We start from the raw sequence: 16,338 nt of genomic DNA on the forward strand, positions 1-16,338 counted from the left end.
GCATGTAAGATTAGGGTCCACTTCAGAATCATGTGAGAGCTCAGCTCAGGTAAGATGCTGTCTGCTTAGAGATATTAAGGTAAATCACATCTAGGCTTTTTATTTGATAATGCCAGGATCCTTCACGTTGTCTGTGACCGTAAGATCAACTGTTCCTTTTGCACTGGAATAATGACAAAGGCCCCTTCAGATCTAAGCTCCACCCAAACTACACAGATGTATTTGAGGTGCCTGCTGTTTCCCCCTGCTCTAGGTACCAGCAGAAGTATCTCTCTCATGTCAAACAGTAAAATTAGCTGCAAGGAATGTAAATGTCCCAACATCCAAAGTTCATTTCCTAATCTCTGAAACTATCCCTTACTAGAAAAGTGAGTTGCAAGTTAAGCTTGTTCCCACCAAATCTTTTGCTACAGGTCAGAGTTGTCCAAACCTATGGTTTTCACCTGCTGAGACCCTGAACAGGGAAGGAAAAAGCTGAGGCCCACTCAGTTCTTCCAGTGGGACCCTCAAGTCCATCTCTTTAAACAAAATGGGGGGTAAAAAGTCAGAATCTGTCCTCCTGCCTGCAGACGGCACCTGAGAAGAGGGTACAGCTGGAACAACTTCATTTACTCGAATTACCTAACGAGGGAGGTAATTGCTTTGTAAAAGTTATGCCCTTAGGTCTAGCAAAAATCAACACAGCATTTTCAGCCTTCCTTGAACTGAGCAGCTGATGCCTTCCAAAAGAGGACTTCAAATTTGCAAGCTTGCTGCGTCCTTGTTACTGAATAGGGGCCCAGCTCTCCAACAATCCACCCAGCACCTTCAGGAGGGATTCAGATCCAGGTTTAACATCAACTGGAAAAGTTGGTCAGGGAAGCCTCAGACTGGCACAGGTCTACCTGCACATCCCAAAGCATCTAAGGGTGGCCTCCCCTGGTCACTCCTGGAACACAGCAGGAACAGCTCCTCCTTGGGTCTTCAGGTCTCTACAGGCCATGCTCTGTGCATTCATGAAGAGGGAAGGGAGACCAACATCTCACAAAACGCCTCTTGCTTTGCTGAGTGGTGAGGGAGTAGCATTACATCACACTTGGGGCCGGTCCACCAATGGAGGCCATAAGAGGGGACCGGTTATTTGCTCCCCTCTCCTTTAGGCATCCTAAATAGCACACACTCACTAGGAAGCCCAGGAGGGACAGGAAAACACTCTCAATCTGGGACAAAGCAGAGCCTTGAAATGCTACTGTGGATTTAACTTACCAGCCACGTCCTTCTGCTCTGCTTTGTGACACTTGGGGCAACATTATTAAATTCCCTACTTCTAATACTTTCATTTGAAGCAAAGCATCTTCAGCAGCCCTAACATTTGACCTCAGCCTCACAACTGGGGAAAAGCAGCAGCTGTTTTGTGATTCAAAAGGAGCAGAACAATAACCTACTGAGGCTACTTCTCCTCTGTGTGGATGGGTGAGTCAGGCAATGCAGATCAGTTAAGCCCAATTCATTTAATAGAATTAATTTTCAAATTAGTACACATTAGGTGAATCAGCTGCAATTCATTTTGACAGAAATGTTAAAAAATATTAAAGTAATTACAATGACACTACCTATAGATAAATATTGCTTCTGAAAAGGTTCTGAAGAAGGCAGTCGCTACCGGGAAGTTTTTGTCTTTGAAGGCTGGGGGTGCATAGGTTTGAGTTTCATAAAATCAGCAGGAAACATATTTTCTTCCTGGCTTGTCCAGCTTTCATCGCTCTGACAAGTCTCAATGGATCCTAAATAATCATTACAGACGGGCTGAGAAAGTTCTGACTGGGATCCAGGCATAGATGTTGTTGGGGCTGATATAGGGATCTGGTGCAGGGAAAAGGAAATAACTGGTTTTAAATTTGAAAGCTGGCCTTGGTAAAATAGGCTGGCCCTCTTACACTCTTCCTAGGAAAGCCTGGAGACATGTCTGGGCTATCGTTACTGTGACACACGGTTAGAGCAGATAAGCATCTGATATTTGAGCCAGCTCCATGTCTTCAGGGTGGTGATCACTGGGAGGAAAACACCAGGAGCATTATTTTATGTGTTATTGAAAGGCTAAAAAATGCTTTTTTATTAGTTAATAGGATCTCCTGAGCAAAAGTAGAGCTGCAGCTACTGGAGCGTTAAGGTGATTTAGGAAGTTGCTGAGCTCTGAGATGTGTGCGATCAGAGCAAATTGAAGAGGCAAGATGAGCACAGGAGACCAGATGTGCCATCCTCCCCATGCCAAAGAAAAAAGCCTCCATTGTTGGCTTGATCATGCAATGACGGCAAAACCTGGTGTAGAATAAAAGTATCTGGAGGAAGAAGATCAAATCATGACTGCATCAGTTTAGCAGCTTAATCTGACACTCCGCTAGAATCGACTAGCACCGGAAACACATACTGCTTTGGTGCTTGGTTGCTTCACAGTATTAATCCTTGCCCCTTCTGAGTTATAAGTACGGGGTTTGATCCTTAACAGGTATAAATCATGCCTCTCTGTAGACTTCAGTACATGTCTGGCAGTTTGTACTTGCTTTGGATCTTGCTAACCAACACCACGTACACAGGATTTCCTCAGTAGTGCAAAATGGGTAACAGTTTTAAGGAATTCTCTCTTTTAAAGATGTTCCTTTATATTCTGTTTTACTGACACCTTCCTGCATGGCAAGGGTTCACAGGTTTAGAGAAGCTTTTGTAAAGAACTTCACTGCAATCAATTTGACTTGACATGAAAGCCATGAGCTGCCAGAAAAACTAACCTGCCTAGAGAAACTATGACCTATAAAATTTTTATTCTTTGTGTAAAACTTCCCAGGCGTGCTATTGTACCTTTTTGAAAGGATTTAAAATAGTGAACCAGCCGTAACAGTTATGTTGCCCAGCTACTGAATTATACATGGAGAAAATTGACCCAGCATTACGTTGTGTCTATCAAACTTAGAGCCTCCCGGCTCACAGTCATGGCTTGTCAGGTTTGATGGGGAGCTGGTTAAACGCAAAGTCAGAGCAGGTTACCTGGGGCGGCACGCAGAAGGCTGCTCGCTAGCCAGCTGGCAGCCCTGTGGTATCTATCAAATCCAGCAAAATACCAGAAAATAATTCATGATGTAGACTCCCAGTGACCGAGTCATGGGTTCTGCTTTGCCATGTTAATGCTTCCTAACTATGAATGAGCCACCCCTCCCAAGCACTGCCAGCTCTTCACAACCTCCTGCTCCTTGCACACAAGTTATGATACACAAACCACACACATCCATTAGCTGAAAGCCCCCTAGTTCCCAGCAGCAGGATTTAGGGACCACAGCAGCTCATCAGGCTGGCCAGGCCTCACCGTCATGTGGCCTCCTGTTACCTGAGCCACGGCATCTCCAGTGGTGGCCTCTGGCTCCCCATCAGCAAGCCCTGGGGAGGACAATGCCAAGGGTGGATTCAGGTTCTCTGCCCGATCCCTCTGCAGCTAGAGAGGCACCGGGACACCTTCCCCTCCACTGGCTGTTCTCACTGCCCTCCCTCGACGCTCAGCCTCCAGCTGAAACTGTGCTCAGCAGAACTTGAATGGAGTAATTCAGACTCATAAATCAACAGCCAAATGCAGGGCCCTTCCTTTCAAATTTGCATCAAGCCAAACAAAGCGTGTCAACTTCAGGCCAGCTGCGGTGCCGTGGCCTCAGCCTGATTTTAGGCAGACTGCTGAGACGAAGACCCACATCGTTGACTAAACGGCCCCTGTGCAATCAAGATTCACAGCCTGCTGAAGGAATATAGACTTTGGCCCTGCTGAAGTCACGCTAAGATTCAAGAGGAAAAAGAGTGGATGAAACCCTGCTCCAGAGGTGTGTGCAGCCGGGGGAACAGCACAGGAGCCTTTGCTGCAGAGCTCTTTTCCAGGACACGCCAGCAAAGACCAAACAGCCCTGGGCTCTGGCAATCTTTACCCAGCTTGAAAAGAGGCCGTGCAGGCCAGGATTCAGAGAGATCTTCGGGCCCAGAACGTTCAACTGTCCTAGAGCACATCGACTCTTGTCACAGCATGACAAACAGAGCCAGAAAAACCACCGTGTGTCTCTGGGGCCTTTAACCCGCCACGGCTCTAACGAGACGTCACGGAAAAGTTAGGTATAAGATAAGGCACGTGTGTAGATCGTGCCTGATGTGCTGCAAGAGCCTTTTGTTCGTAAGCTCCTGCGCGTAGCTCAGCCAGCGGCCGTCCCGACAGGCAGACGGAAAGCACTCCGAGGTGCCCAGCGTGGACCTTAACCTCGCTTTCAGGACACTGAGTTACACAACTCAGGACGCCCCACAGCCGGTGCGGCATTTTACCCCTCGCTTCGGCCGAAGTGCCTCATCTTGTTGAAAATGTCACAGTCCGGCGCACAGTAAATTGATTCTTTTACTAGGTCAGGCCTGGCAACAGGCGCTGATTTAGGCAGCTTATTGCAAGAGCTGACGAAATGCTGCTCCCGAAGGGCAGCTCGCTGTGGTCAGACAGAGGATGGATCCCGCTCCTGGTGTCACATCCCCAGAGACGCAGCCGTGCTGGGAGCGGGGCAGAGGGGGAAAGATTGGCCTCTGCTATTTGGTAGCATTTTCAGGGAACACCAAGTGTTGTTTACTTCCTAATCTTCCTACAGAATATAAAGAATTGCTGCTCTGGGCTATTTCAGACAGATAATGGGAGTGACTCACTTGAGTTGTGTATTGACCTCAGGCACTGTAAAGATATATTTTACAATGCTTTTAAAAGCAATTAATGCAGATTTCTGTACTTCTGGAGATGCCTAGAGTGCACTTAGAGATTTTCATGAGGCGTTAAACCATGTATATCTGGCCAAGCCCCATGCTACTTGTTATTATTAAACACATCCTGAACCATCAGTCACACCATCTTCCAGGCTGTGTTCTCTATGCTAAAGCAGCTTCCTAATTCATATTTGCAATCTTAATTTGCCTATGTATAACAGCTCTATAAGAACTGTATTAATTATAATCAGTGACAGAACCATACTAAACCCAGTGTTCAGACATGGAAGTAGATCCTGTGACCAGGATCAGCTAAATCAGCTGAAACTAGATCTAGATTTCCACAAACTCTTAAGTTGTTTAGTCATGGACCTGGATTCAGCAGGTCTGGTTTTGGCTTGCATTTAATAACTACCCACCACTATATTTGCATTCTTTTTGTGTTTTGCCAGTCTGCCAGGAGCAGGGGGATTGCACCAGATGACCTCCAGAGGTCCCTTCCAACCTCAACCATTCTGTGATTCTGTAGCGACTATGAGCTGATCGGTAAATGACAAAGGAGAGGGGAAAAAAGAAGGGAGGGGAACATGTATAAACATTTCTGTAGCACTTTGTTCTTTCTTCTCCATAGCCAGTCAAAAGCTGGAGTCCATTTTAAGCTTAGAATCTATTAATGTGTGAATCTAAGAAGGAGGGAAAGCAAAATCAGTCTCTCTCCACTGAAAACACTGAGAGGGGTATCTTTAAAGCAAGCTAACGCATGCTTTACTGTCTTTGTTCAGGTTTGGGGTGGTTTTTTTTTAAAGCATAATGGTACTTTAATGGCACGTCTGCAAAGATTTCCATTTTTTCTTCGGTGAATGCACTGAGGAAAGGTCGACCCTCCACAACTGAAATGGACTCAGGCAGTTCTTTACCAGTATGCCTTTCCACTTCCTGAAAGTGGTAATAAAGACTAGGAATTTAATAGCATTCTAATACACAACTTAAATGTGCGTTTGTTATTATTCTAATCAGTGCATTACAGGAATAAATACACAAAATACAACTGTGATGGCACAGATTTAAGTATTAATTACAAGAGGTGGTGAATCATGGTGCTCTCAAGATTTTTTGTAAAATCCATTGAATTAATTGAGTCTCCTTAGATTCCAATGGGCTTTGGCTGAGTCCCTTAATGATATTAAACTCCATCTGTTATTAAACATCATGTTTAATACAATAGTATGCAAATGCTGTTATTTGTAAATATCATTATGCAAAAGTTAAGGTCCAATCGTGCTCCTCTTGAAGTCTGCAACATAATTCCTGTAGACATCAATAAGAATACATCTGGGATATCCATTTTTAATTGCACTGTACACAAGTATTGACAAAAGAATACAATACAGTAGTCACAAAATTAAAGAGGCTTCTATGAAACCTACAAAGAACAGCAGCACAGAATCAATGAAGTAAAAGCAGTATTTCAGAAAAGAATAAATCAGACTTGGCAATTTTGGAAAACAGTACTGAAGAAAAAAGACAAATTAATTGGCACAGTTTAACAACCTAATTTCTAAGTGCACTTTATAATAACTCTCCTCACAAGCTGCTGTTTTCCCAGAAGATGACGACAAAAAGCCTCATTAGAACATCGCTGTTTTATAGTGACAGGTTTTATTGCATTGCCAGCTGTGTATCTAAAAAAAAAAAAAAAAAGACACCCCCCAAAAAAACCTCCTATAAAGGTTTCTAAAAATCCTGTTTTCTTTTGTTATCATCAAAAAAATAGCAACATAGCACTTCCATATGTTTGTGAATACCCACAATTCTATTTTTAAAAAAAATAGAAGTTAAAGAAAAGTGATTTTTGTCTTAGCTTCAAAAATAATGTAAAGAAACATTTAAGAACAAGATACTTCAATGATCATAGAGATATGTACAATGTGATAGATTTGAGTCCAATCCTGCAAATAGACGTTCATGAATGCAGACTTGAGAACCTGTTGATTCTGAGTAAGTGTAATTAAAGACCGGCAGGATCAGGCTCTTAGCTTCACCCATTATAAGCTTTTCCACAATCTGTCCTAGGCTAAAAAGTAGAGATACAGTATATACTCTGTATACTGATTTATACAAAAGGTCTTTTACAGCTCTAACCCTGTTATTGCTAGGCTAAAAATGAACATTTGGAACAAATTACGTGAATCATAAAGGATAAAATTGAGATGCAGCTTCTGACGACTGAATTTCCACTTGAGCCATTTTAAATTGGGTACACTGTAGCCATTTGCGGAGCACAGATGAGCTATTGTTCATTTGTCCTGACCCCTGTAACATCCTTAGGCTGTGATGGTTGACATTGCTCTGGATGGCTTGGAGGCGTAGCTGGAGTCCAGCAGATAAATGCTGTTAAAATAATGCAAAACATTCAGTTTCTTTCCTTTAATACGGCACTGTGGAAGGTACTCCTTGCTGGCCAGGGAAAGTTCTGCCACTGCCCCAATGTCAAATTTTTTTCTTCTGCATCCTGCACTGTAGTGTTGCCATGAAAGGCAAATGTGCTTACAGAAACAACTCCATGCTGAGTCCAACTCCAGCACTTTTATTCTCATCACCAAAATTCTCTCTCACCTTGCTCTCTCTTACAAACAGGGCCAGCTGGCACAGTTTTACCCAAGCAAGCAGGCCCAAAATATCTGCTACAGAACCCAAATCCATCTCCTGAGTGAAGAGCTGCCATCCTGATTTGTCAGGGGACACTCAAGCCCAAGACAGCAAGAAAATTCCACAGCTGAGGGAACACCCAATCTCACTAAACAGGGAGGAAAGGCCCTGCCCCAGGACCCGGTCAGAGGAAAGTGTTTCAGACAGGAAAGGAGAGCAGTACTGATTACAAGACAAGTGACTTAGCTGATGATGCCCTACGTATGCTCACACCTGGAACCTTCACTGCTGAGCCATCCAGTGCATCTGGATATGCTACAACGATCTGTATCCAGAGAGACTGGAGACCACATCTAGTGACCTTAATTCCAGAATTTACAGACGTGTAACACTAAGAATAAAAGGATAAGGTACTAGAAACAACTTACCTTTAGATTTGACTGTATCATTGGCAACCACATTGGTATGAGCTGTAAGAAGAGAGGTATATTTTATTATTATACAAGTGACTGTAAACACACTTCAGTTACTGTGAGACAGAGAAGGGTGTATCACCTATACCACAACTCTGAAAATGTAGTTATTTTTAAATGATGGATATGTTTTGGGGCAGATAACTCTCAGAGGGGAAGAAGCTTCCCTTGTTTGTAGCTTGATGAATCACCAGTAGCAATTACTGATATCCCGTTTAAGGCAACGATGACAGTACAGAATAAAAACTTGTTAAAGGAAATCACTTCTTATTTTCCTTGTGAGGGTGTTCCAGTACGTGGAGGTGAGCAATACTGAAATAAATATAATAAACATTCTGCATGGTGAGGTATACATCAAGAACTGAAAAAACATGCAGCAGAAGCTTCTAATAACAGGCCAGATATTTTAACCAGGTAACCAGCATTTTATAAGCCACTAGTCACATCAGCGCTTCACTGCAGAATGTGACCTGTAGGCATGGGGGCACAGGTAAAAACTCTAACTATCCAGATAGACAAGGCAAGGAGGTCTGCGACTCTGTCACCTGTGATTGGATTGACATGTATTTCAGTCTCCTGCTCTTCAGAGAACTTTAGTTTCTGAGCATGTATAACATGACAACCTTATGAAAGACAGAGAGGCATTTCTAGCAGAAGTATTCATGTTCTCCAATATTAATTTAACCACTGAGGTTATTGTTCTGAAATGTTCCTCCAAATGGCATTAAAATTTGCAATTTGCCAATTATGCTACTGGGAGCTGCAAGTTAAACCTAATCATTATTGACAACATTAGATAAAGTGCTGTTTCCCTTGTGCAAGGAATGATAATTGTTTCAATTTCAGTGCTGTTTTGCTGGAGAATCACATGCAGTTCTGTCAGGACTGATTACTTTTAGTCTACTACATGAAGAACCATGTTCAAACCTCAGCATTTACAGATAGATGCATGCCAAAACAGCTGGAATGTAGCCAGATGCAGCAGAAGTGCGAGTTCTGTACATCCTTCCCTGGGCTCTCACACTAATGAAGTGCTTAATAAGATCCAGTGGCCGCAAGGTCTGATGTATTTTTTGGAGAGGAGGGAACAGGTAAGCATACTGAGAAGCCATGCCCCCCATGCCCCACTGCCATCAACAAAACGTCGCTGATAATTTCATCCAGCATTAATGAAGTTCCTATGGAGCTAAGCCAGAGGTGATCGGACTGGTGTCACAAGTATGTCAAGCAAGGAGGGAAGACAGGCAGAAAACTCAGGGTACCCCTCTGCATCGGAATCAATTCACTGGACATCTTTTACAGTCATCTGAGAGAATCAAGCAATTCTCACATCTAGTTCATCTTGTCCCAAAGCAGGTATCCAAAATAGATCAAGATGAATCATGTCCAGAAACACCTGTTTATCTCCACTGACTTTAAAGGGCACTCACAGAAACTAGCTCATATTGGCATCTACATTGTAGAGGTCTAAAGTCAGATACAGATCATTGTCCTTCAGCGCTGCTTCTGTCTTCCAGGGTCTGGACGCTTTTAGGGAAACAAAACTTTCTGCTGCAGGCACAAGCAAGCAAACCTTCCACTCCTACAGCTGCCAGTTAAATAAATGAGACAAGACGACATTTTTATTGAAGCATTTGAATTTTATTACCTACTCCCCAGCCAGCCTTTTCTTCACAAAGGAAGAATACGAAGAGCTAGTTAGAAAGAACAGCTGGAAGAACAGACTGCTGTGAGACACTGTCTATTTTTTGGAGTTTATATTTTCAACAGAATTATGTTGATTCTAGTGAAAGTTTTGATGGAAACCAGGCTGGAGAACAGGTTGGTTACTGTGCTTTTCTGGCTTCCCAACTCTTCCGCTGGAGCTGCCTAAAACCCCTGGGTCTCTGGAAAAGATGGTGCAGTTTGCTGAGCTGCTCCCTTCCCTGCTGCTGGCCCCCAAATTCCTCAGATGTACATCTGACGGTCAGAGAGAGAGCTGTGATCAGCAAGGAGCTGGTCTCCATTATCAATGGCTGTCCTGGGACAGCTAGTTTCCCAGTTCCTTTGGCAAAGGAAAATGGGAGGAAAGTTGAACACTTTGATTTCAGCCCTCCTGAAACAGAATATATCCCCTCAGAGGAAAATACAATTAATTAAATATGTGGGTATGTGTGCATCTGCATAAATGTGTGTGTGTATATATACCTCACTCCGACTTAGAAAGAAACATAAATACATTATGGTTGAAATGTTTTCACAGGACAGGAAATTTGTTTTCCTCCCCAGATTGGTAAAGATAATCTAACATCAGATCCAAAAAATATCCTTTGAGATTAAAGGGAACGGTTCAAAGACTAAAGGAAGCAATGTCTCAATGCTATCAGTGAGAGTTTAATTCAATAGCAAAGCCCAACACAGTACCAGGAGGAAGAAACGTCACAGGACCAACACAAGGAGGAGATGAAGGAGTGCTAATCTCAGGCATAAAGACATCTCTTCTTTCAGTGAAGGAGACCTGAATTGTTTACATCTTCTCTTCCTCTCATGTTTTAGGACATATTTTCCCCTCACTTGTCATACAGAAAATGGCCACCCAGTATCGCTATCCCATCTTCTCATTTTGGTGCATTAAAAATATGTGTTGAATGATGCAATGACTTCACTAACAAATGAAGTTTTTGCATCACCTGATTCCCTAGGTGGGATAAAAGACACTGCAGTAAATATATGAATGATAAATCGTCCGGATTTATCAGTGCTAGTGTGCTCAGTTCCAAAAGGAAGTCATTGGGAATTATTAATTTTGCTGAATAAATTCCTGAAAGAGTGTTAAGAATGTTCTGTTTAAAAAATTTCTCTCACTACACTATGTCCTTTCCTTCAGTGAAAACTAAATCTTGTTTGAAAGGCTTACATCTAAAATAAAGGAGAAAAAAAAAAAAAAAAAAGACTTCAAAGCACAACATAAAATTGTTTCATTATCAAAGGCAGGGCAATAAAAGATTGTCTCGAATAAAACAAGCTACCAAAAAACTGCCCAGTCAACTAATATTCGGAGAATTGTCATCCTTGCAGACTTCTGAAGTAGCAGTAACGAAGCTGAGATCTTCTTCACAATCACTGCGGAAGAGACAGTCTCAAAGTTGATCTTTTTTTAATTTAGAGAGATGTCACTCACTTAGTGGCTCCTGTGTGAATAAACTTTACACTTCTGCCTCTTTGAAGGAGTTCAAATATACAGTAAGTCTTTCCCCAAATCATGACACTTACTTTTCAGATCTACAATAAACATTTTTACAATTAGTTAGTTTTGAAAAATATTAGTAACCTGGGGCTATGAAACCTATGACACTATTATGTCTGTATACTGTCCCTGCAGGATTTCACTTTAGGGCCAAGTAAAGCGGATTTGGTCACCCAGATTCTTCTCTTCCATCTCCCATCCCCTGAACATGAAAGAAAGCTTAGCACCTTAACTTTGAATTTCAGAGGTTTATGAGCTTGATTTCATAGTAACAACAACGTCCTTTTAACCTGATTTAGCATATTATTGATATACCATCTCAAATATAACCCCCTGAAATTCATTTGAATTGTGACAGGAATTCAGCCCTAAAGGCCTCTCTTTTCACAGCTTTAAAGCCATTTTTCATCCTTGTCAAATCCTAGACATCCTGGACTGGCTGAAAGAGAAGACCATGCGTCTTCCAGGGACAGCCATGATCACTTTAACATCCCACAGCAGCAGAGTTTCTGTAGTGAATCAAGTCATTACTGACTATAAATCTGTGTTTTCACTATGAGTGTGAATATTTTCATGCCAGTTGACATCAAGACCTTCAATTTTAGCTCCTTTATTTTCAGTTCCAGCTTGATCATAAAAGATGAGTAAAACAACAGTCAGAAGTTTCCTTTATGGCATCAGGAGAACTACATAACCCATCATATTTTGGTTAGATTCAAAGTGCATTTAACTATTTAAATTGTTGGTATTTTATATGAAAATTGCCTTCACAATAATGCAATGGGAAAACATGTTAAAAAAAGCTAGTAAAATTTACTTCTGCTTGTGAGACTACCCCAGTCCTTTGGGAATGTATTCTGAAAACACTGTGGTGATCCACAGGAGACTGACCACTGAGTTCCAAAGAAAGAATTTTACACGAATGGAGCATGCAGGATTTGATTTTCTAACCAAAGAATACCCAGTTACACGTCCTAGGGGAAGAAGATTCACTATCAAATAATAATTGACAAAGTCAGACACTTAGGCATATAATAACAAGAAAACCATTGTGGCACAAAGTTTTTGTTATCAATCTAAAAGAACATGAGGATCAGAACAGTGAGGTGATCTGCAAAGGTCCTACAATGATTAAAAGTTACAGAATTGCTGAAAATTCAGACAGTACCTAGAGGGTCTCAAAGTCAGTGACACCAGCTGAGTCTATTAGACAAATAAGACCACTGAAGCAATGGAAGGAGACCAGAAGTTCTTTTAAAAAAATCTGAAGAACTTGGATTTGAGATTATAGTCTGGTCTTACATCTTACAAGAGATTTATTTATTTATTTATGCTCTAGTAGTTTTATTTCTGCATCAGCATTCAATTTCAGCGTCTTCGACTTTCTTTTTTTGAGTGGGAGGGGAAGCAATGGACAGTATGCCTAGAAATCACAATAGACAGGCAACATCATTAACTAAATATTTATGATGTGGTAAGCCTACCTTTACAAAGATAGTAGAGTTGCATTCCTGTAAAGCCTCCATTAAACTAATCACATGCAGGCACACCATTTCCACCATCTTGGGAAAAAAATCAAGCATAAAAACCAAATTAGTGCCCAGCGTAACAGTGTTGTAAGCTAAGCCAACAGTCTCTAAAAGACTATTCCTGTATTTGCTTAGCAGTTATATTGAATCACTAGATGTGCATTTATTAACCACTGACATATAAGATTAAATATTACATGAGCACACAAGGGTCATTTCTCTATATTTAGTTGTCCCCTGATGTGGCAACACCTATCTGTTAAATATTTCAAAGTGCTTGATGTATTTTAATTTGTACCACACATCAAAACAAGTTGCCTTCAGCTTTGTTCTTTTCAGATATCATAAATCCTTCTACATGCCTTTGCTGTGTAGTTCTCATCAATCGGTGTGTCAGAAATTGATATTTTTATTTACTGAATCTTTGGAAATTAACATACCCACAAAAACCACCTTTTTTTTCCTCCCATCAAAAGACAATTTATTGTTCTGATCTCGCAGCTAGTCCATAATTCTTCCATTTTGTACCATGAATTATGGCAGATGCAAATATCAATTATTTGGTAGTAGACGACTTTTTATGTTTTATATTGTGTAAATTCATAGGTACAAGACAAATGCCCTGAGCCAGCAGTGAGTATTTACAGTGTCTGTCTGAACTATGTGTAAATTCCCCTCGATAATAATAAACTTAGCTTTCATGTCGTGCTTTTCATCTTCAAAGCACTTTACAAACACTAACTAATTAACCTCACAACGCCCCTGTGAGATGGGCAAGTATTATCTACATTTCACAGAGCAATAGCTGAGGCAGAGAGTTTAATAACTTGCAATAAAGCCACATAATGATATACTTCCAGAATAAGGTTTGGAACTTAGGACTTCCAGGTCATATTCTTGTTCTAAGGCTTGACAAGAAGACTTTGTGTCTGGCTAAACAACTGACTACTTAGAAGTATTATGTACATTTCCCGTTCATTCATATGGAGCTTCACAAACTATGTTCCCAACAGTGGCTTGTCAACCACAGAGACCTCACTAGATGTCAGAGACTAAAATACCATTTAAAGACAGCTTTAGGTGGTCCTTGCCTGATATGGACAAGACACAAGGGAAAAGACATTCAAGTGCAGCCCATGTAATTACAATTGAAAGGCCAAAGGTCTGTACCTGCCTGGGGTGGAAGATGTTTCACATGGGAAAAGGGGAATTACATAAAATAACTTCCATATAGATAGCAGGTTCCCATTTAAAAAAACAAACAAACAAACAAAAAACCAAAAAAACCCCAACCAACGAATGAAAATCCTAAACCTTAAGAACACCTGACTTAGAGGACTGGGCCACACATGAATCTTTCTCACTCAAAGCTAGTACCAGGTTCTCCAGAGCCAGAGCTACTAGTTACCTTCTCAGTTTAAGTTTTGAAAAGTCACGACAGACTTGTCATGACTTTCTAGGAAGTGGCAAACACAATACATCTTGCCCATCAGAAACAAGGGCTCAACCCTAAGCCTGCAATCTTTAGTCAGGCTCAGACTAATCTTTAGAGAATCATTAGTCAATGGGATGCAAAGGTAGCACCTATGAGAAGGCTGCTGGAACCTTCCTGGGTTCTTTTTGTACAAAGCTGCTCCAACAGCAATGAGCAATTGAGATAAATAAATGCTTAAAAGTTATTTCCAAAAAATGGTCTGGATGATTTCTGGACAGAGAGAACATTTCGCTTTCAAACATTATCTCTAGAGATACCTCCCTTCAAGGCACTCATTACTCAAAAATGTTTCCAGAGGTATTTATGTAGCTTATTTTTGAGGAGTAACCAATGGGTTATGAGTAGTCAAGTGTCAGCATTTGTGCATTTTTTTCACCATCACTTGGTAAAAAAATATTCAAATGAATATTCACAGAATTATCCTAAAACACTTAATGGCTCCTGTAAGGCAGAGTCAGGTGAAACAGGACAACTGTGAAGAACAGGAACATATATAAAATGAGACCTGATGCAGGGAGCCCTTAATCCAACAAGCAGCAACTCTAGCTCTTGGTTCTGTTTCAGGCAGATCCTGGCTAAATTTTGTTTCAGGCCCACTGCAAATTTAAACCACTAATTAGCCTTCCCTTTAATTTCTCAAAAGCATCAGAGTTGCTTTATGACATTATTCGTAAGTCTGATGTATTCCACTGAAACAAAGCAAGGCTTCCGAGTTTAACCTGTACAAAATCTGTACACAGCACCTGACTCACCACTTTGTTATGTGCCATTAGCTGTAGGATGCTAGGTGTCACTCGGCTCCAGAACTCCAAGGCTGTAAGGATTGCTGTAAAGCTAAATTCGTTCTGATTCTGGACTGTCGGAGCTACTGCTGTTTGTTCACAGTACACTGTCCAGAGCTGAGCAAATATAAATGCATGGAAGAGGGAACACATGTGCAGAACAGATGTCTGTAAAAACAAATAACAGAGGAAAATGTTTATTCAAGTAAGAGTATTGGGATACAGTGCAGAGGTTTTCATCAAAGCACTCCTCTGTCAGGCATCTCACTGGGCAGTCTTGCCCCCCACTTTCCCATGTTTCCCTCCCATCAGGAACTAGTAAGTCAAGTACACTTGGTAACATCTTCTCCATGTTTAAAAACCAGTTTTATATTTCCAGACTAAAAACTGCATTTGCAAACACACACTCCCATGCAATCTCTTTGTATGGCATTAAGGTCAGTCCCTATAAAGAGAAAGTTAGTTTTGCAGAACAGCTACTCAGGACTAGTTCTGAGACTTTTTGATGGAAAACTCCACTGCAGTCTGTGGAAGGCTTGGAGGCTCTGGCACATATGGTTCCATTTCAAAAATGCTGCTGGGATACGTCATTCAGATTCTGATCACCTGAAAGGAAGGCTATCGTACAAAATACATCATCTTACATCTGTCCTGTTAATCTGTCATCCATTTCTACCTTGCTGGGACAGAACTACTCACAGTCTAGGCCAAAAAGTTTTGAAAAGCTAACAGAGAATAAATTTTGCATTCTCAAGCATGGCTCTTTGCTAATAAGTGCTACATATCATGGTGCCTGAGCCTCCAGGAGCGCTAGACATGAACTACTTCATTACAAGAAAGATGCTTTTGGTCAGAGCTGTTTTCTTGGTTTGCAAGTGCAACAGTGATTCATGCTCTGTGGTAGTATGACTGCACCAAATATTGCAATGGTTGCTTGGAAACGGGGAAGACATATTTGAAAGAGAAAAAAAAAAAAGCCAAAGAAATGCATGGGAAGCACCAGTGTCTTGGCAGGGTGAGAGGAAAGGGGGATTTTACATACAAGATAAATATGTGATTGTTCTGCTTCTGCTGCTAATAAAAACCTGTTTGGTGTCAAAGAGTGCTGCTATATCTGTGTTAAACTACTGTCACAAATGGCTTATGACTTGCAGTAACTCTTCTTGTCCAGAGCACATTGAAAATAAAGTTGTGGTTGAACATCACTGTAATTAACTTCTGATCATAGTATTATTTATAGGTTATCTAATTCTACTATACTAGAATAGTACAACTAGATAAATTATTTTCTGAAAAACTTGCTACAGAGATGGTCGTTGCTAAAGCTTCAGTTTGGAATTCAGTTTTTCTTTGCTCACTCCTGTGCTGAGATATTTTGAAATAGCTGAATCTTAAACTTAATTGCAGTGATTTCATCACCAGTTTTCTATACCTGAAG

The 16,338-nt window shown here is 41.2% G+C and overlaps 1 protein-coding gene across 3 annotated transcripts in view; it reads right to left on the reverse strand.

The window, feature by feature from the left end:
• Window positions 1-6,936: 6,936 nt before the first annotated feature.
• UNC79 (unc-79 homolog, NALCN channel complex subunit) overlaps window positions 6,937-16,338 on the reverse strand; it is a 114,511-nt gene continuing 105,109 nt past the window's right edge. For all 3 annotated transcript variants that reach the window (XM_074148882.1, XM_074148881.1, XM_074148883.1), the window contains 4 exons: window positions 14,871-15,068; window positions 12,579-12,656; window positions 7,824-7,865; window positions 6,937-7,137 (listed from right to left, as the gene is read on the reverse strand). In XM_074148882.1, the coding sequence (XP_074004983.1) occupies window positions 6,937-7,137; window positions 7,824-7,865; window positions 12,579-12,656; window positions 14,871-15,068 (519 nt within the window). The remainder of the gene's footprint in view (window positions 7,138-7,823; window positions 7,866-12,578; window positions 12,657-14,870; window positions 15,069-16,338) is intronic.

This window comes from Numenius arquata, chromosome 6, assembly GCF_964106895.1.
Source record: "Numenius arquata chromosome 6, bNumArq3.hap1.1, whole genome shotgun sequence".
Classification (NCBI taxonomy): domain Eukaryota; kingdom Metazoa; phylum Chordata; class Aves; order Charadriiformes; family Scolopacidae; genus Numenius; species Numenius arquata.